Source organism: Dreissena polymorpha, chromosome 10, assembly GCF_020536995.1.
Source record: "Dreissena polymorpha isolate Duluth1 chromosome 10, UMN_Dpol_1.0, whole genome shotgun sequence".
NCBI lineage: Eukaryota > Metazoa > Mollusca > Bivalvia > Myida > Dreissenidae > Dreissena > Dreissena polymorpha.
Genome location: NC_068364.1, coordinates 59,754,285 through 59,776,694, shown reverse-complemented (window position 1 = coordinate 59,776,694; position 22,410 = coordinate 59,754,285). Strand labels below are relative to the sequence as shown.

Here is a 22,410-nt window from a genome sequence, read left to right as displayed (position 1 = left end):
ACGTCTTAACACGTACAAGTTTTGCCGAAGATATGAGTATCATGTACACATGGTATTTATATTACAGCCATCTACATGTGGTGAATCATGTACACATGGTATTTATATTACAGCAATCTACATGTGCAGAGGTTTAGCACCATCGTCAACATTTATAAATGAACATCAACACACATATGCTTCACATTGAAACAACTATACTATACACGGCTAAAATCGACGAAAAATGCAAATTGAATAACTATAATATATATGTACACAATATATAAGCACGATAAAAATTAAAGCTTATTTTCTTAATAATTTATTGTATCTGTGCAAGGCAAAATATGGTTAAAAAAAAGGCAGGCACGTGCTAACTACAATCAATGTTTGCCACCAGACACACATCATACATGAACAAGTTGTATATTTGCAACAACCTTAAACCAACTGTGACTGAACCCTGTCTTACTACAAACCCTTTTTTATGACGTTTCATATAAATAAAGCAATATCTGCGTCACAACACCTATTTATAAATATATCAAATGTTCAATGACAACCGATCAAAAACCAATAAAACCTGAACACAACATAAATAAAGGTCTGCACACTACCCTTAACGATATTAATATGAACTGTTTCTACAAACACCTCAATGCCACAAATGTAACATAAAATCATATGGTACACACTTGACGCACATGTTCCATTTCATTTGTTCAACATCATTAATAATTCTATTTAAACAACACTTGCATCGAAATAATGCAAGTCCATGCATGTTTACCAATACATTGTCTAGATGGTAACATTTTTTAGAGATTTCCTTTTTTTACTAGTAATCAATGCCATTTTTTCTATTTACAATATGTTTACAATTTTCATATTAATGCATACGTTTTTAAGTTGCCAACATGTTTGTAATTCACTCTTTAGGAATTATAACAATTTCTAGTTGGTAACTTGTTGGTCAACCACCATTATTATTGATCCAAAATTGAGTTTGTAATGTGTTTGTTGTCCTAAATACACATGTAGCAAACATTTGGCAACATTTTCACATTTTTCAAAATCCATACATCCAATTCCTAGTTGAAAACACATTTATATTCGCCATATTCACATTGATCCACCATAATCTGCCATCAAGGTGCCGGCTACATAAATTTTCACATTTTTCAACATCTTTCCATTCCATTTCTAGTTGAAAAAAAAACGTTTTTATCACTCCATGCCACATGATGTTGGCTATGACTTGACCTTGCCCTTACCAATGACTTGACCTTTCCATGACCTCTAAGACTTGACCTTTCCCTGACCTATCATCACCTTGGTAACAAAGTTCACAATGGCGCTGGCGGGCTGGGTGGGGTCAAGCTCGCAGAACAGGTGGCAGGAATTGTCTGACACAGAGCCCTGTTTTCTTGCAACGAAGCCAAATACTCTGTAAACAAATGTTAAACATTTAAACTCATTTTCGAACAACAAATTGTGGGTGAATATATGGGTCGTGCTCTGTGAAAAGGGGTTTGATGCATGTGCGTAAAGTGTCGTCCTAGATTAGCCTGCCCAAACTTCATTTTTGCTAAGAAGAGATTTTCTTTAAACGAAAAATATCATAAAAAAAGACATTTTTGTCCTAGATTAGCTCTGCAAAGTGCAAAAGCTAATCTGAGACCACATTTTACTCACATGCAATAAACCCCCTTTTCACAGAGCACGGCTCATATAGATTGTATAATAGTAATATCCGCCCTTAAATAATATAGTGCAAACAACAAAGTCTGAATTAATATCTAGACTGTGAAAATAATTAACATGCATTTATAAGTGTTGTTTTGTGTATGAAAAATCTATGTTAATACCCTTAATCTCTCACAGGTGGCACCAAACCTAACTTATAAAATTAATCCAGCGCTGTTCAGAACAAGTTTTACACTTACTTTGTAAGTAAACGGGAGGAAATCTAATAAATAATTATTTTGGAAAAACAGGGGAATTTGCTCATGTGTTTGTCTTTAATTCGTGGATAAGTAAACCCATGACAGGGATGAAAAATTATATCCTACAAATGACCATGATTTTACAATGTTACAATGACTGGACCAACCTTGCATCAGCAATCACACCAGGGACATCGGTCTCACGTTTCCACCTGCAATAAAAAAATAATTCAATAAAACATAAAATATAATATATTATAATCTTAGTTGTTTCTGTATTTATACTTGCTAACACAACACAACTCCAATTAATGTAGCCCTGTAAGCCAATGATTCAAATTATAACTCTAAGTTTTGTCAAACATATCTCCTAAAAAGCATACCAATAAAAATTCTAAGCCATACAAATTGATTAAATAAATGTTCAAGTAAAACCTTTTAAACATATGAGAACAACATCAAATTCATAGCACATTTATTGCGTGATCAACAATTGATTTAGAGCAACATCATGATGTGTTTCAAACTTGTTGGCGTTAAAAAACCTATGATTTAAGAATCTCCCTTGGGGAGGAAAATCCCCTTCCTCCTATAAATGATGCAGTTCAACTCTTCATGTGTACATAAATCCAGCAAAGTTAATAACTCTTTGCAAAATAAGTTTGACATTTAAATGGAGGAAATCAGCTCAAAGGAGGAAAAATCACAACTCTGATCTACTCACATTCGGTCTTCCGGGTCTATTCCGCAGTAGGTCACAGCAGCAACTGGATAGTGGCGCCGGAAGAACAGCCTGCAATGGGAAATAAACCTTGAAATGTAGAGGCACGGCAATAACTCTTACAAGTTAGTTCACAGTGGTCACAGTTTGGGTCCCCACTGTGGGAGCCTTATTAAGATTTCCCCAATAGACACCAATTACTGGCCCTAGTTCCAGGTTATTGACTTGAGAGCATTCTAAACAAGCCTTAGGCTTTCTATACAATTGAAACAAGTTCCATTCCGCCTAATCTCAAGTTAAGCACCATCAGGGAAATAATCTCTAACCAGTCACAAGTTAAGATTTTACATTTTACTTGCATTTTAAAATATAGAACATATTCCTACTTTCGCTGGTTGTCCGTCAGTGTGATTCCCTGGTTGGACACCTTAAAGTGGACCTGTGTCGTCTGCTGTGGTGCCATGTCAAATGTCATCTTGACCGCCTTCTGGATGGCCTGAGGGCCGGTCAGCGACTCCGTGTCCACCGAGTTCAGGTATATGACATTGCAGGCTGAAATGACATCAGTGGTATATGACATTGCGTGCATGCTGAAATCAGTGGTATATGACATTGCATGCTGAAATCAGTGGTATATGATATTGCAAGCTGAAATGAAATCAGTTGTATATGATTTTGCATGCTGAAATCAGTGGTATATGAAATTGCAAGCTAGGATGAAATCAGTGGTATATGACATTGTACGCTGAGATGAAATCAGTGGTATATGACATTGCAAGCTGAAACAAGGGCTGTTTGTAAAACATGCATGCCCCCCTATATGTGCTATAAGTTGTAGTAGCAGCCATTGTGTGAATACGTTTTTTGTCACTGTGAATGGTGGTGGTGGTGGTGGTGGTGGTGGTGGTGGTGGTAGCAGAAGAAATAGTAGTAGTAGTAGTAGTAGTAGTAGTAGTAGTAGTAGTAGTAGTAGTTGTAGTAGTAGTAGTAGAGTAGTAGTAGAAGTAGTAGTAGTAGTAGTAGTAGTAGTAGTAGTAGTAGTAGTAGTAGTAGTAGTAATAGAGTAGTAGTAGTAGTAGGTGGTGGTAGCAGAAGAAATAGTAGTAGTAGTAGTAGTAGTAGTAGTAGTAGTAGTAGTAGTAGTAGTAGTAGTAGTAGTAGTAGTAGTAGTAGTAGTAGTAGAGCAGTAGTAGAGCAGTAGTAGAAGTAGTAGAAGTAGTAGTAGTAGTAGTAGTAGTAGTAGTAGTAGTAGTAGTAGTAGTAGTAGTAGTAGAGTAGTAGTAGTAGAAGTAGTAGTAGTTGTAGTAGCAGTAGTAGTAGTAGTAGCAGTAGTAGAAGTAGTAGTAGTAGTAGTAGTAGTAGTAGTAGTAGAAGTAGTAGCAGTAGTAGAAGAAGTAGTAGTAGTAGTAGCAGCAGCAGCAGCAGCAGCAGCAGCAGCAGCAGCAGCAGCAGCAGCAGTAGTAGTAGTAGTAGTAGTAGTAGTAGGCATTACAAAAATGCAGTTAGCCTTACATCTGGTAAAATTTAAATATATTACAAGGCAGGCAAATCTGTAACAATAAATTTAAACTTATTGCATTTGTTTCCCCTGTAGTGTATTACCTCCCCTGTCCTGCTTATATTTATATTAATCAACAAAATTAAACATTAACACAATATTTAATATACAAAATATACAAAAAATCTCATATTCTGATAATATTTTTACTGATCCACTGTATTTTACTAAAAGGATGATGTTTCATTGGACTGATAATTATAGATTTAGGATTACAGACCAGTTGCTTCAGTAATATTGTTCAGAGTGTGCCCTGTTGGCCGCGTATGCATTCTTGAATTATCATTAAAAAAAACAATATACTATTTCGAGTCACCGTGACCTTTGACCTAGTGACCTCAAAATCAATAGGGGTCATCTGCGAGTCATGATCAATGAAGTTTCATGATCCTAGGCCCAAGCGTTCTTGAGTTATCGTATGACAACCACCTGGTGGACGGACCGACAGACCTACCGACCGACTGACATGAGCAAAGCAATATACCCCCTCTTCTTCGAAGGGGGGCATAATGAAATCAGTTGTATATTACATTGCATGCTGAAATCAGTGGTATATAAAATTGCACGCTAGGATGAAATCAGTCGTATATGACATTGCACGCTGAGATGAATTCAGTGGTATATGACATTGCAAGCTGCAATAAAATCAGTGGTAGATGAGATTGCACGCTGAGATGAAATCAGTGGTATATGACATTGCAAGCTGAGATGAAATCAGAATGACATTGCAAGCTGCAATAAAATCAGTGGTATATAAGATTACATAGAGCAATTCAATTAGGTGTATTTCATGGTACAAAGAATTCTGTTGCATAAACATTATTTACTAACCACACCTGTGAAAATGTACCAGTTAACGAAAATCCATGTATTAATCATTTATTAGGTATCAAAATAAAATAAATGCTGAAGAGTTGTATGTAACCTCCGTTACTAGGCAAAAAGGGTGTAATGGAAACCAAGATTTGTATGCAACCTCTGTAACTAGGCAACAAATGGTGTCATGGAAACAAGTAGTTGTATGCAGCCTCTGCTACTGGGTAACAAAGGGTGTTTTGGAAACCCAGAAAGGATGTCATGGATACCAAGAATTGTATGCAGCCTCTGTAACTAGGCAACAAAGGGTGTCATGGAAAGCAATATATTACCTGCTCCCTGTGCAAGTAATTGTGATGCAGAGCTGGGCATCTCTGTTGTGGGAGATACGTCCGCCACTATGTGGGAGGGATCTGAAATCATGGAAATAGGCATGTGTTGAACAATAAGATCTGGACTTGAATGCGTATGCCTGGTCTAAGGTATGTATGGGCTTGAAAATGAAGTTTGAAATCATTAAAATATTAACGGGCTTAAAAATATGGACTTAAATCATGGAAGTAATTATGGGCCTAAAAGTAGTGTAAATAATCACGGAAATTTGTTTGGGCTTCAAAATAGGGATTTAATTTATGGAAATCACCATGTGTTGAAAAATAGGATCTGGACTTGAATGTGTCAATCTTGGTTAGGGTTTGAGATCCCAGAAATATTTATGGGCTTTAATATAGGGTCAGATTTAAACGGAATATTTATGGACATGAAAATAGGGTCACAAATCATGAAAATAGAATCTGAAATAATGAGATATATTTATGGGCTTTAAAATTGGGTCTTCAATTAAACCAGCAAACATGCATTTAACAACACAACAAAGATTTGAAGTAAACATTTCAAATATAATTTGATAACTTCCATATATAATAAGTTCACAATAAAAGTTTTTTTGTCTACTGATAAAACATTGGCACTGGAACTTGGGGTTGCATGTTCAAGCATGTTCAAGTCCTACACCAGCATTATCCCTTTGAAGGGTTAAGTGAAATGGCTATAAGCAACCAGTATAGAACCAGAACAGCCTGCAAATAGCTCGCAGGCTGTTCAGGGTTTGATGCTGTTTACTGCTCATTATATAAGTTTGGGAATGAAACCTTTATTCTTGAATCTAGTAAGAAAGGTCTTTTATTTAATTAGATTTTCTAAGGGAATACAAATGTGTTAAGCTACATATCTAAGCAATAAAATGTGATATCTAACTCTGTACAGGAGCTAGAAATAAAAGCAAATATCTAAATCCAACAAAAATCAATCCAATTGAATATATGTTGATCAACACCACCACCGACTGTATAACCGCGCTAGTACCTTTACTCAGCATGTCGGCCCTACGTATTGTAGACATTGATGACTGGGACTCACCATGTTCAGGTAGAACCAGTTTGCAGGGCAGCGCAAGTGGAGTGATAGAGTGTTGGTACACCAGTGAGGCCAATGAACCTGCAATTTAGTATAAACCCATTTATTTAAGCTCGATTGCATTTAATCCTGAGTTTTATTGAAACCCTCTTGAGATAGTAACCTGGGTAAAACTAGTGCATGGTGCCTATATGGTAGATCTGAAAAATGCCCCAACAGTGGTCATTTAAACCATGACCTACCGGTTGCTAGGAGGACAACATCTCAACTGCCCCATATCAAACCTGGAATTGTTTATGTTAAGGTGTCAATTTAAGTGGCTTACATGCAAATACTACTTCTTTCGCTCTTTACTTGTAAGTCTTTTGTTTGCTTACCGGTAGATATTTCGCTGTTTTCAACAGTATAAATACATTTTAAATGTGGCCATTATTTACATGGATGTTAAACAGACAAAGAAAGTCTAGAACGAATACCAGTAACTCAATAGTGCATGCAAATAAACTTGAATTTATAAAAGCTTGACTAGTAATGTTATATATTAATTTGTATAATTTTTTTTTTTCTTAAAATTAATTTTTCTAGATAGATTCTATTGGTTTAGACAGTAGTCGTTTTAACTGCCTTCAGAATGTTGCCTTCTGAAAATAAACCTTTTATTATTATTATTATTGTTAGATTATTTTTTTAATTTTTACTATTTGCATCATTATTATAGAAGTTATAAATTGTTATAATTATTATTACTATAAATATAGTATCATTATTAGTAGTTCATGTATTATTTTATTATTACAGAGAGAATTCCTTAATTTTATCAAATTTACCCCTTGAACCAAAATCAATAATGTTGAATAGCTACAAACATTACAAATATATATTGGGTACAGTTTAAAACAACTCACCGAATACCGGCTCATTGGAGCAGCCCCTCAACCTGACCCCTTTACTTGTGGGCTCAATAAGGAAGTGTCTCACAAGGTCAGCCATAGGGTCACTTGTGGGCTTGGTCTGAACGTTGGGTGGTAGGGTCGCCACCTTCAGGGCAAGGCCAAACGCTCCTGGGAACGAGTTGGAGTCACGGACCACGAACGTGCCAGGTGCTTTGTCTTTCAGCATCATAATGGCTGTGGGGATGAGAAAATTAAAGGATGATTCTACAACGATACTCATACATTTTCTTGTTAACCATGGACATAACGTATTTAAACAAGTTGATGAAGTCATGGACCTCGAACATGCCCGAACCATTGTCTGTCAGCATCATGATAGCAGTGTGGATGAGAAATTTAAAAGACTTTCAGAATCATAACGGCTGCAGGGATAAGATATTAAAAGGATGATTCTACGACAATAATACTCATACATTTTCACATAGAGAAACAATGCAATTATTATTGTAAAACTTCTTGTAAACAATAACAACCAGAGTTGTGTTAATCAGAAATACAATGCGCCTTCTGCGCCACTTTTGCTTTTTTTAAACCTTTGACCTTGAAGGATGACCTTGACCTTTCACCACTCAAAATGTGCAGCTCTACGAAATACACATGCATGCCAAATATCAAGTTACAATCTTCAATATTACAAAAGTTATTGCAAAAGTTTAACCAAGGTTAAAGTTTGTGACAGACAGACAGACAGTAGTGTTTTATCCAGGCCGTTTTAGCATGGCGCGGCGCCACGCCGCTTTTTTGAAGCGCCTCGCTGCCCCTTTCAAAGCAAATCAGCGCCACGCTGCCTTTTTCAAAGGCCGCCGCCCTGTTTTCCGCCTCGCGCGACCTTATTGATAACATCTTAATTGCCTCTTAACCAAGCTTCTAAGCCGACTATTATCAGCGAAGATTCGCGCGGTTGTGAATTCGTCATGCGTGAATAACCATGTGTCAATATCAATCGATAATTTCAGTGGCTTTGTAACACTTATCGGTCTGGATACAATCGTGCACAGTTACTTAGGAGACTTGATGAAAACCTCGATGTTATTCATGTGGAAATTGTGCATTTCATGCATAATTCAGTTATATCAAAACATTTATTTTTACGCGTAATTAAATTTAAAAAAAACACCAGTTGTATCTGTAAAAATTGATTTGATTTCAATTTAATGTAAAACAGTTTTAAGTTAAAAAAATTTTTTTACAAGGCTTGCACTAAGCGGCGTACAGCCGTATATTACGCCCGATAATTGTTTCCATACGCCGATTACAAAACCCTATGACGTCCACTGTACTTCCTGAAAATTGGCCATACGCCGAAAATAGCAACCCGTGACATATTAAAGCTGTCGATTAAAATAATGCTCCGCCTCCTATCCAATACAATTGGCACAGGCTCACAGTAGATGTGTGTTGATGAATTGAAGCAGACGACAATCTTAACACGTTTGCTGTTCACGGTTAGGCAGACCGCGCTTAATTGGAGCACGTGCTTGTTTATTGTCACGATGTTTTGATTACAATTACGTGTGAATGTCGGCAAAGAAGTTGATACCCTGTCTTGGACCCTGTTTGGCCAAAAGTTGTTAATTGTTGTAACAGTAGTAGGCCTGCACCATTGGTTCAATTAAGAACATTATGACCCGTTTGTAACTTGTCAAAATATGTTAATTGGCAAACACAGATATGAATTTTACAAAAATATTGAACTTGTACCACTTATCATTTGTGTTTAGAATGTCGCAACGTACGCTTTCCGATTTTGGCATTCCACTTTCGACGAAACGTAAATTAGAAATTGATGCAAATTGCTTTGTAAGCTAAACAAGTTTATATCGGAGACCAATTAACGTGTATTGAATTAATTGACAATGAACAAAAGACAGCACGGCGCCGTTCCTAGTTACACTTTTTGCGAAATAAATGTACACAATACAACACGTGGTCATGATAATAATTCAAATAATTGTTTAAGAGGGTAGCTCATTTAACAGTATTCTAAGACTTCTTTGAAAAGCTATAGTTTGTATAAGATATATATCCTATGGTGTTTAATCTTGTTTTTTGTTACTACATGAAAATTTAAAACACATAATAAAATATACATTCTGGATTTTGTTGGTTTAATTATTCAACAAAAAATCTCAAAACTATACATACAATGTTTGTGTGTAACAAAGCTTGTTATTAAGTCACTATAGAGATATACTTGTGCCCTTTTTATGGATGTCGCGCGCTAAAGTGCCCTTTTTTGAAATTTTGCACCACGCCCCTTTTCCTTCCTGTATAAAACACTACAGACAGACACATATAATGACAGAAAGACAGGCCAAAAACAATAAACCAAAGAATAAAAAGCATAAAACGCATAAAAAGCGTTTAAATTATCTTTCGTAGAGGCTATAAGACTATTCACATTTTCTTTCTTAGGATCATGGTCCAATCAGATTGAAAACTCAAAATAACATCAGTGAACACCAAGTTGAGCACTATGGTCAGTCAACTTCTTCTAAAAAAAATTTTTTTAATTGAATCAGAAAGTATGTTCTTGATATTCAGACCAGAGCCGTCATTAATCAATCCATTCTTAGACCTAAGAATAAAGGATAGAATTAGAATCAAGCAAAATCCAACGTCAACCGTTTGAATATATGCAGGGAACCACTGCTAATAATGTCACTAACAAAATATTGATCTTGAAAAATGGTGTAGATAGAGGTGGTAATTGGCAAGTTTGACTCAAAATAAAAGCAATTCTTGAATATTCCAATTAAAGGAATAATCTTTATTCTTGGACTAAAGTATACAAATTGGTTGGTGTATACGGGCCCAAGTCTACTCACCCTCCTCCCTAGTGATGTTGGGTTTGTACCAGAACTTGGACGTGTCCTTCACAAACCTGGGGGTTGTGTGTGTGGCTTCAGAGTCTGCAATGTAGACAAGAGATATACATGGGTTCTAGATGCTGAAATATTTATAGTTGAGCGAGTATTTTGAGTCTGAATGTATAAATGTTAATTAACAGTGGTCTGGTTCCCACAATTTTGGAATGGAGCTGTGCCTGTTGGATCAACAAAAATGCTTACCAGCCAATGAGGTGAGACTGCCACGTCTGGACAGGCCAAAGTACACGCTGGGCGAGGACTGGCCGGTAGCCGAGTGGGGCCCAGGGGACACGGCGCTACTCGACATAGTGTGTGCCGTGTGCAGCTGCTGTCGTAGGGTGTTCAGGTTGCCAGGCGAAGGAGGGCTACAGAGGATAACAACCACATTAACGAGATGTGTAACTGTAAGATCAACACATTTGGGTACAGATTGTTACAGATGATACCTGTGTGGCCACTCAATGACAACAACCAAATTATTGTGAGATATGAGGCGTAAAGTGTCCTCCCTGATTAGACTGCATGGATTGCACAGGCTTATCTTAGATGACACTATATGAACATGCATTAAGCCCAGTTTTCTCAAATGCGGCTGAATTCTACATTGACAATAACCACTTCACTGTGAGATGCATGATAAGAACACTTTACCCTTTCCCACTTAGAAGCAAAGAGAAAATGGCTATGTGCAAACAGCATAAATCCATAACAGCCTGCAAGTAACTCGCAGTCTGTTCAGGTTCATCAGTATGTTAGGGTTGGAAATAAAGCCTTTCAAACTTAAATATATTAAGAAAGGACTTAAATTTAATTTTATTTTCTAAAGAACTTCAAATGCTTCAACATGCGTTTCTGAGTGGTCAAGGATTAGAGACAATACCTGTGTTGCCAATAAAGGACTTTAAACAAATTTGCTGCTTTAACATCACCAAAAAAAATCTTCCCTAATATTTATAGTCTATCCCTTAACTTGATGTTAGGAAAATTTTCAAAGACACTTATTTGTCCTGGAAGAAATTATTTCTTTTTTCCTTCAATGAGGATGGTTTATTGCAATTAATTAAAATAATCACATTTCCTTTTTACCTGAAATCTTCCTTGTCCCTCCGTTTAAAAAGACAACAACATGTGGTTTAAGAAAAACATGACATTACAACTCCCCGGGTATCAAATAAAGTGTGCAATAAAATCTTACGTACCTTCCAGAAGAGGAAAGTTTTGTCCCTGATTTGCCAAATCTGAGGTGACACTCAAAGCACATGAATAAAGCCCAATTTTTGCAGAACGAGAGCAATATACGTGTCTTGTTCTAATAAAACTGGGCTTAATTCATGTGCGTAAAGTGTCGTCCCAGATTAGCCTGTGCAGTCCGCACAGGTTAATCAGGGACGACACTTTCCGCTTAAACTTGCTTTTCGGTAAGAAGGGACTTCCTTCAAACTAAAAATACTATAAAGCAGAAAGTGTCGTCCCTGATTAGCCTGTGTGGACTGCACAGGCTAATCTGGGACGACACTTTACGCACATGAATTAAGCCCAGTTTTCTCAGAACACGACAAATACAATTGTACGGACCTGCCAGGAGAAGACTCCAATGGTGATCGTGCAGATTGTGTCATAAGCATTCTGGGGTTAGTGTCAACATGCAGGCTGCCGTCGTGGGCCTGATGGGAGTTGTGGGAGTTGGAGCTGGTGCTGTACTGCTGGGTTTGGTAGCTGGAGGAGCTGATCTGCTGGCGCTGTTGCTGCTGGTACTGCTGCTGCTGATGATGATGAAGAAGAAAAGAAGATGTTCACCACTTTAGATTATACTTAGTTATTTCAAACAAATAAACATTATTAATACATGGTAGTTAATACAACATTAATAGTATGATCATGTTTGAATGGGATTGGAATGAAAGATGGTGTCTTACATTTAGTTCTTCTCCTATACCAATTTGGATCTAATAATAAAAATAACATTTCAAATAACTTTTATTGGCTTATGAAAATGTTACATGATTCCCAATAATTACAGATACTTGCTTCTCCCAAATGGAAAGTAAGTTGTTGTTAGAACTACAGTTTTGTCACAGATGCAGCTGTGTACTCCAAAGTTTATGAGGTCTTTCACTGCCTGAGGCCGTATTTTGAGAGAACCCTGATTGTGTGCCAGAACCCTGATTGTGTGCCAGAACTCCTACCTCATTAACTTACTAGACTCAAGAAAGTTGGGACAAATGTTTGAATATAGCTGCAATTTTAATATTTTAGAGTTTTAATGAAAGGCACCTAATTTTGGACTGCTGTTGAGGGAAACTGGACTAACCAAAGGGTAGATACAATGTCCAGTTTGGTAACCGCTAACCAAGCTATGGGCCCCCGGAACCAACATTGAACTTAGTTTGCCAAGATGAGAAAAGTGTGTACCAACAACTGCCCTAATTTGAAATTATTGGTTGTAGTTATTTTTTAGAATTTTATATATTATTAGATAGCTGGTGAGAAGTTTGAACTTTCTAAGACTAAACTTAGATCAGGTTTAATTGTGTTCATTTAAGAAAAGTAGTGCTCTAATCGGATACCTCTAATTTGAATTCCGTGATATTGTCTGGTTCCCAGTAAATACCTGGTTAAAGCCTTGCTGGAGAGGCAAGGTGCCTGTCTGGTACCCAGCAGTTATGTTCTGCTTGCAGCAGTGTGGCAGGGTAAACTAATTATAATGATTCTTCATTGTCTGGTTCCATGTACATACCTGGTTAAAGCTTGGCTGGAGAGGCAAGGTGCCTGTCTGGTACCCAGGAGTTATAATCTGCTGAGAGTTGTGTGGCAGTGTGCCAGTCTGGTATTGCTGGTTCCCAGTCTGGTATTGCTGGTTCTGCTGATACTGCTGTGTCTGATATTGCATCCTATCTGACTGCAGGGTACCAGTCGGGCTGATCACATGGCTTCCTCCTGAAATATGGGTGGGTGAGGAAATAATTTAAAAAGGAATTTGAAATGTTTGGGGACATAACTGTACAGAAAACATAGATATACTATGTACTAATTAGAAATTCTCAAGAAAGATCTGCCATACTATCAATGAAATTATGAAAAAAGTTCACTCAGAAAATTGATGATCAGTCACTGTACACTTTGTCACTCTGTCATGTATAAAACATCATTTAATTGTTTATATTGCCACTCAAAACTGACTCAAAGGTGAATTTTTGCCTATAGTTGTATGTTATATTTTTGGTAATGTTAGTAACAAATACATGATACTGTTATAATGTATGTATTTATGATAAAATATTGGTTGTTACAATAAGAATCATGTAAAACATGTTACTTCTAATTAATGAAATGATTCAACAAATCAAGAACAGATTTGCTGCAAACCCAAACCAGAAATGTGTAAAAGTTCTGGAATCTCCCCACAATACATTGTTTGGACATTAATCCACAAATATTTTGCAGTAATCAAAAAGATAAAGGGCCATAATTCAGCCCAAACTAGTCACTATTCCTATCAGTATGACCATACACATTTTAAGATAATCAACTGTAAATATTTCAGCAAGATCCACCCATAAGTTAGAGAGGAGTTGAAATCACAAACTTAAGGCATCTATATATTATACTTTACATTATAATGTGGAAAAACAGACAAAGGGCCACAATTCTGCCAAAACTCGTCTCAACCAAAATTCCTCTCTCTCTCGGATTGATTGTCCATAGAATATTCAACTGTGAAAGTTTGAGCCCAATCAATCCAGTCAATTAAAGACGACTGCAAAACACACTTTTCGGGACAGACATGTGCAAGTCTTAATGCCTTTAAACAAGTGGGGGCATAAAAATACATACATTTTTGAAGAAATGATGACAAATTAATTAATTAACAGTGACTTAACAAACCACACAGTCAATGCCACAACAATTGTTGACATAAAATAACACCACAAACACACGGATGATGATGAAGGACATTACGTGTATTTGTCCAATGAACGTTGCTTTTACTTTTCATACTCTTTTAAATAAATACAATAAATATGCATCACTCTATGGGGAAAATGCATCTTTATGACCAGTTTATGCAGCCAAGTCTTGTAAGTCTGCACATGGTAAAGTTTACTGTAAACAACACATGATCAATAAGCTGTGTTTGTGTGTTACTTTATCAACCAAATTATAACTAAAATACTGACAATCAAAGAAAACGAATCAAAATAAACCCACACAAACAAAACTTCAATTACTGAAGCTTAAACAACACAATGTCCCCCTATATGATGTTTGACCTTGAAGGATGACCTTGACCTTGTGAAGGATGACCTTGACATTGACCTTGTCAGACCGAGTCTGTGTTAACCTTGCGTACTTTCGCGGAGTAAATCCGCCGCATACGTACGCGGCGGATCGAGTGAAAAGATATCCACCTACATGTACATACATGTATGTGTAGCGTAGAATTAATTACGCGCAACTGTTAATGTTTCGTTCGATTATCATTATCACTATTAAATTTGTAATCCGAAACACACTTCCGAATTTTAATGCTAACGCGACCTTTGATAAATTCTAGCGTCAAATAAACAGTGCTAAAATATCCTTTGTTTCATAAAAAGCGCGCGAAAATTATGCTGACGTGTAGAACGTCGTTTGGAAAGTTTGGGTGTATTGTATAAATACATGAACATCACGTCAGGCGTAAATCGCGTGTTCAGTGGAAAAAAACCCGCCCCGATTAGACGTTATTTCATCATCTCTATAAATAGTAACCAATGCCAAAATGTATTTGATACTTGAGGAAATATCGAGAATGTTTGTGTATCGTAAATATTTACCAGCATTTGCTTTAAAACTGGAATATACGGGATTATCGGGTAATTAGTAGCGATATTAACTGTATAATATGAACAAAATAAAACGTGTTTATAAATGCATATTCAAACAATAGTTTTAATAAGCTGATAATTAACAAAACAAGAAATACGTCGTCACCGTCTTGATTATTGATGTGGCTTCAAACTGCTAATTTTCTCAGCTTAAATTTAATAGCAAAATCAACATGCAATTAATTTATAAATCCCCCATATGCTGGAGCCTTGACCACTTGTATGTGCGAAAACATAATTACGTGACCTTGTTTATGTGTGAAATACATACACTACGGGCGGGAAACAAACTTAATTGGCCAGACACATTAACTATGCTTACATGTATATGCTAATACAATCCGCGCACAATAAATTTATAATGATTTTAATTATTATTATAATTGTTCTTTCAAAATTTGTTGACTACATGTAACTAATAATTTTAAAAAAGATTTTTTATTTCATGATGCGCATCGACTCGGCATCATGTCGCGGATAGCGGCATTCCTCGGCGGACAGATGCGAAGTTTCGCGGCGTAATGCGACTTGCCGCCGCATACTGACTGCGGCTTCAATGACTGACGCGGCATCGACTCGTTTCGCCTTGCCGCCGCGGATCGCGAAATACGTTTGTTCCGCTTTGGCTGTACTGTATAGTGGGGGACATAATAAACCAAATCAACACACAATATAACTAAATATTAGGAACAAAAAATAACAATGATATAATAAATGTAATGAGAACACAAATGAAAACAATGATAACTCTGACATATCCCTTATTGACCACAAACATAAGTGCCGGTTAGTCGTTAGGTGTTGTAAGCATCTCACACGTGCACCATGCAAAACCAAGAACACTGTAAAATCATTTGTATATTTTGGCATTTAATTTTGTGTTTTTTCCCCCCAAAAAATACATTTTCATGGACACATACATTTGAAGATTTCTGATTTTGGAAAAGAGGAATTTTGATCTGACATTTTCCAATAAGTTTGTCTTAAAATCGTGGATTGGTAAACCCACGAAAACAACAAAAATCAATGTCCCACAAATAATAATGATTTTACAGTATTACATGCAAAGCAAACACGAATCTTGAATGTCACCTAGGACCATGAAAATTAATGAGAGCAAATGAAGAGCTACACGAAGCGATGTCTACACTATATGTGACTGTGTGCAGGTACCTTTAACATCCCTCACATCTGTGTCATTTATCGAAGCATACGTTGGGTCATTCACACTACGCATAAGCTGACGAGAAACTATCGAATTGTAATTTCTCGGTTCCTCGTGTTCGAAAACACTGTTCAGAGACTGCTGTGAGTTGTAAATGCCAGGGGCTCCGTACAAGCCAGACACAGATTGGCCGTAAGTTGTGGAGTCCTATATGACCTTGACCTTGGGCAAGGCCAGAAGACCCGTAGGAAAAGGTCTGGGGCAGGCGTTGATAGCTGGGGGCGTTTGATGATTTCACTACAGCAAATAAAGCAAACGCAAAAATTGTCAAGCTAACTTGCAAATGCTTGAATATTAACCTGAATAAGTTTTCGTGAGAGAACATTTTTTGCTCTCTAGCTTAGCTGATCACAAAATGGGACAAATACATGGAGGAGCTTTTTTAAGAGACATACAATTATAAGTTTGAAAGATAAAGTTACAAAACAGGCAATCCTATCTTATTTTACATAATATCACTCACAAAATGGATACACAAAAAAAAACCTAAAAAACTTTCTGCAGATCTGCATGTAAAGCAAACGAAAAATATCAGAAAAGTGAAAACTTCAAACCAGAAAAATGCCTTTGGGAAAATGGCAGCACACATACATAAGGGATGTAACTTTTTTTGTGTTTCAGGTTAATGCAGTAAATCATGGCAAGTGGAAGCAATAGAAAAACACAACATGCATAGACATGTACCGTGATCCTTAGTGCAAAACATTCACCATTCACAAACTAAACCACTTTCACACCTTGCTACATTGTGTTCCTTTAAAATAAGGAGTTCAGACACATGAGTATGTTGTAATGCAATGTCAAGGTTCCTATTATTTGATGTTTCTTTATCAACTTGGAAGATACAAACCAAAGAAAATAATATTTTGGCATGGAATTATTTTTTGTAAATCTGTTTTTCTGTTTGATTTATTGTTATCACACATATTTTGAAAACAAGATAGTTATCAATTCACTGAATGGTATGGCTTAACAAAAAATTGTACGCACAGAAAGTGGTTTAGCGCTAGAGTGCCTAAATTCATTACTGACTTTCTAATCATAACCATGCCTTATTTCTACCCAAACCCATTGCATGATCAGAAACTATATTAACCTGTTAAGTTTAAAGTTAACACGTCATGTTTTGTACCAGACTAAGGAGAAAATACTTTATGTTCATGTCCAAGTTTTATATGATGATGATTATATGTCATAAATATTTATAACTGTAAAAGTACATAGTTTTCAGTATTGCAAACATAAAAAAGAAAGAAATCATGTAACTATGGGAAATATATACATGTGCGAAGACAATGTTAACCCTTTCAGTGCTGGAACCGAATTTTGAAGGCCTTTGCAAACAGTTTGGATCCAGATGAGATGCCACAGAACCTGGTGTCTCATCAGGATCCAAACTGTTTGCTTTTCTGATAGTATTCTTTGAAAAAAATTGAAGAAAATGCTTATTTTAGAAATTCAGCAGACAACATTTTAGCAGAAGACAAATTTCCCAGCATGCAAAGGGTTAAACTCAGAAATATAAGAATGATTCAGATAAGACTTTGTGCGTAAAAAGGTCTTAGGACATATCCCAGGATTGTAGCCCAAAACCAGACTGAGGGAATGTCCTACGGACTATTTTGGCATGATCGACATCGCTCATATTACGTATACTGTAATCGGGATGATTGTAGTAATCAAAAACTTATTGTCTGGTAGAAAACTTTACTGTGTGTGTGTGCATGGAAAACAAAAATGATAAACAAATGAGACACCAACCACCGAACGTCTAGGGAACAAGGAAACTAACTACTGAAGAAAATAAAGGAAACAAATAACCAAATAAAAGCATAGAAAGCGTTTCTACCTGATGCGTTGGTATAAGGTGTCCTTGGCGTCAAAGGGAAGGGAGGGGTCGCTACAAAACAACAGAAAAATCTTCATCAGCTACGCAAACAAAGTAGGAAGGCGTTACAAAAACAATGAATACATTTAAAGCACAAAATACTGGAGCAAAATGCATCACTAAACAAGCTGTTTTCTAGTGGATTGCTATTTTTACATGTAAACATGCCATGGTTGGTCGGTAGAAAATGAAATTACAGCCTCTATATTAATATATGCCACAATTTTCATTGATTGAAATCACAAATTAGACATAATTATACATAATACAAAGGTTTCCTATAATATGAACATTGGTTGTAATCATTGTATCATTAAATAATGTTTGTTCAATGAATATTCTTTAAATTTCCAAAATTGTACAACCTGAATTCCGAGAGTCCATTAAATCTGATATAAGTATGCAACTTTAATAATTATATTTAAATTAAATGTATTTTTCAAGAACAAATAAATGTGTACATAAAACATGCTGATTGCATGAGCCGCATCAAGCAAAAATTGGTCTTAAGACATATGCGGTCAGCACAGCTCCAGACCATGCAGCCTGCTCATCCACGCAGTCTGGTTCGTCCACTAACCCTTTGCATGCTGGGAAATTTGTCGTCTGCTAAAATGTCATCAGCTGAATTTCTAAAATTAGCATTTTCTTTGATTTTTTTTCCAAAGAATACTATCAGAATAGCAAACGGTTTGGATCCTGATGAGACGCCACCTTTTGTTGCGTGTCATCTGGATCCAAACTGTTTGCAAAGGCCTTCAAAATTCGGTTCCAGCGCTGAAAGGGTTACTGAGACTACAAAACCTTGCATGACCTTACAGTGTACAGAGTAGCACCTGACCAGACTTCACGGCTGAGCAGACTTAGCTGGAGCTTTTATGGGTGTATATGCCATAAGATCCCTTTTGGTATGATGTGGGTCATATACTATCATTGTTACTGATTATGCGCATATAAATTCATCCATGTATATTGATTTTATATCTAACAAGGGCTGTTTGTAAAACATGCATGCCCCCCATATGGGCTGTCAGTTGTAGTGGCAGTGACCTTGACCTTTGACCTAGTGACCTTAAAATAATAGGGGTCATCTGCGAGTCATGATCAATGTACCTATGAAGTTTCATGATCCTATGCATAAGGGTTCTTGAGTTATCATCCAGAAACCATTTTACTATTTCGGGTCACCGTGACCTTGACCTTTGACCTAGTGACCTGAAAATCAATAGGTGTCATCTGGGAGTCATGATCAATGTACCTGTGAAGTTTCATGATCCTAGGCATAAGAGTTCTTGAGTTATCATCCGGAAACCATTTTACTATTTCGGGTCACCGTGATCTTGACCTTTGACCTAGTGACCTGAAAATATATAGGGGTCATCTGCGAGTAATGATCAATGTACCTATGAAGTTTCATGATCCTAGGCCTAAGCGTTCTTGAGTAATCATCCGAAAACCATCTGGTGGACGGACATACGGACGGACGGACCGACATGTGCAAAACAATATACCCCCTCTTCTTCGAAGGGGGGCATAATAAAAGTCATAATCTTGTCCCGGCTAAAATGTGGCATATGCTGAAAATTGCGTAAATCATAAAATAAGCTACAACATTAAATCTTCACAACAAATGTAACTATTGACTGCAGTTTCACATCAGCATAATAGCACGCAGAACTTAAGATTTACTAGTGCCTTTCATGTGTATATCTGAATAATTTGTATTAGCTTAAAATATTTACTGAAAAACGATTTATTGCTGACTTTTCTTGAAAGAAAATCTGGGTTTTATGGTTTGTTTCAAAATGGTATATTTTTTTCCAAAATAAATAGATGTAAAACAATTTCATGGTCATAAAAATGTTTGTTCAAAAAATAGTTTTGCAAAAAAAAGCTATTTACTATTGAATTCAAGTATGTTATTTCTACAACTAATATAACCTCATTGCTTTTGTATCAGGACAACTTGATGAGTAATTCAAACTTAATGAAACAAAAAAACAAAAATTTACTTGTCTGTGAAAATACAAATACACCCAAATACAAAGAACGGGAAACCATGTGTTAATAATTTATGCATGTCTAACTGGGGAAGTTACTGTTACTGTAATTAGTGTGGATCTAGATCTATATGTTGAATTTACTAGTGATACAGGGTATATTGGGAGCTATATGAAGAGGAATTAACTTATGAAGGTCTACCAATATCATCCGTTTATCAAGTTGTTAGACTTTGATATATTGTCATGATTATTTTTGTTTATAAAGAATTAAATTCACTTCCTAACTTAAAATCAACAGAAGAAAAAATCAACAGAAATCGAAAAAAAACTACAGTTTGGTGAACTAAATACTTGTTCAAATACAACTGAAACTATAACAACCACATAATAACAACAACAGTTAAAGAAATGTATCAAATCAACTCAATGTTAATTTCACAACAAATCATACAATACAATAGATACAGAAAGAAAGACAATCGAAATCAAACATCTGCGGAAAAACAGCTTCATAAACAGGTACAACATAATAGACAGCTGCATAAACAGGTATAACATAATATACAGCTCGATAAACAGGTACAACATAATAGACAGCTGCATAAACAGGTATAACATAATATACAGCTCGATAAACAGGTACAACATAATAGACAGCTGCATAAACAGGTACAACATAATAGACAGCTGCATAAACAGGTATAACATACTTATGGCCTTTCATGCACCAGTCATATGTACACATCATGCGTTTCAATGAGCGTTTGGCTTTCAATGCAATCAAGCTAAAATTAATCGGTTTAAACAAAGGTCCATCAATATGACTGAGCAGTTGAACTTGCATTTAACATAACATTCCCATGTGACCTTTACCTTTAATTTTACATTTAGGGGTACATCTTTCCCTGACGAAAAACCAGTATTTTTATTTTTATGATCTCAGCATTAAGTGTTCTTTTCAAATATTGTGTGGAAAGGATTTCGTTTAACCCTTTATGCCTTAAAACGTTTTTTGATGCGTTTGTAGTCCCTTCAAGAGTTAAATTTTATTACAAACCTTCCTAACTCAGATTCAAATTTTATAGGCTTCATTTTTAACCTTTAGATACTGATGAGCAGCAAGCAGCATGAACCCTATCATTACAAGTAACATTATCAACAGTCAAAGAAATATCAAGATACATTTGTATTATGCCAAGATATTATGAGGGAAAAAAAGGCCTTCCTTTACTCCCAAAATAACTGGTATACCAACTTAAATGAGAAAAGGTTAAGAAGGTACATGTGCTATTTGACCAACAGAAAAGTTCCTTGGAATTAAATCCCACAAATTCTTTGATACGGCAATCAACAATCTATGCAAAGTAAAGATTATATCAGCGCTTTGTAATGAGCAGCCTTAAATGTTGGTTTCTGTTATTCATGCCTTGTGTAGTGGAGAGAAGAGAAGCACAAACAGAAGGCATACACACAAACAACATGGGAGCGCTAACATGCACGTGTCGTCCGCATACAGAAAACACACGGTCACAGGAAATTGGGTAGATAAGGCTAACAGGGTTTCCACGGTAATGGAAGAAAATCAAAGAAATCACATTACCAACACAACCAACACTATTCAGTGACTGGGTAGATCCAAGCGACATTCGGCGCACTTTCTCATGCACTGCTTGAATTATTTGCTCTGTTCAAATAACATAAGACGGCAAAGGTGAAGGTTAAAAGGTTAATAAGTTCAATCATGGTTGCTATGGAAGTTCAATCATGGTTGCTATGGAAACAAGAGTCAGCAACAATGAAAATCTCCACTATCAACATCATGAACTACATACTCTATTGAGTTACATGTAACAATGTTGAAGAAAATAAAAATGATGGTTAATTTGTTCCATCATGGTTGCTATGGAGATATAATTTAGCAGAAATGAAAATGATCGCTCTAGCAACAAGGCCATTCCATGTCACTTCACAGTTCTAGTTAACATACAGACAAGTTGCACACATTATTTTGTAATTAACTATGAAAAACACAGAAAATGAAATACAAAAAGATGGTAATTTAAAACATGACATGACCAGAGAAGAGTTCAAATTAATATGGAAATACATATGGTTTATAAATAATAATAATAATAATAATAATAATAATAATAGAAGAATGAGC

At 36.1% G+C, this 22,410-nt stretch overlaps 2 protein-coding genes across 20 annotated transcripts in view; both read right to left on the bottom strand.

Moving 5' to 3' along the window:
- Positions 1 to 22,410, bottom strand: part of LOC127846924 (tensin-1-like) — a 363,784-nt gene that overhangs the window by 43,259 nt on the left and 298,115 nt on the right. For 9 of the 19 annotated variants that reach the window (XM_052378347.1, XM_052378349.1, XM_052378348.1 and 6 more), the window contains one exon: positions 18,205 to 18,255. The exons of 2 other annotated variants lie outside the window; for them this stretch is intronic. The gene's annotated coding sequence lies outside the window, so the exon portion shown is untranslated. Of the gene's footprint in view, positions 1 to 13,067; positions 13,200 to 16,303; positions 16,593 to 18,204; positions 18,256 to 21,846; positions 21,931 to 22,410 lie in introns of those variants that run through there. 8 more of the 19 variants (XM_052378334.1, XM_052378337.1, XM_052378338.1 and 5 more) reach the window with 7 other exon arrangements.
- On the bottom strand, positions 1,282 to 13,674 carry LOC127849156 (tensin-3-like). Its single transcript, XM_052381875.1, has 12 exons — positions 13,629 to 13,674; positions 13,000 to 13,199; positions 11,838 to 12,025; positions 10,464 to 10,627; positions 10,221 to 10,304; positions 7,345 to 7,566; positions 6,389 to 6,520; positions 5,356 to 5,436; positions 3,036 to 3,201; positions 2,653 to 2,721; positions 2,096 to 2,140; positions 1,282 to 1,429 (listed from the first exon to the last, which is right to left on the bottom strand). The coding sequence occupies exons 1-12, from the start codon at positions 13,672 to 13,674 to the stop codon at positions 1,282 to 1,284; spliced, it is 1,545 nt and encodes a 514-aa protein (XP_052237835.1).

Bases quoted from the DNA above. Each gene is read 5' to 3' on its own strand.
- LOC127849156 (XM_052381875.1), bottom strand. From the start codon at position 13,674: ATGTATTGTGGGGAGATTCCAGAACTTTTACACATTTCTGGTTTGG. The intron at 10,628-11,837 runs GTCCGTACAATT...TATCCTCTGTAG, and splicing joins TTGGAGTCTTCTCCTGGCAG to CCCTCCTTCGCCTGGCAACC. The intron at 5,437-6,388 runs GTACTAGCGCGG...CCATGATTTCAG, and splicing joins GGCCGACATGCTGAGTAAAG to ATCCCTCCCACATAGTGGCG.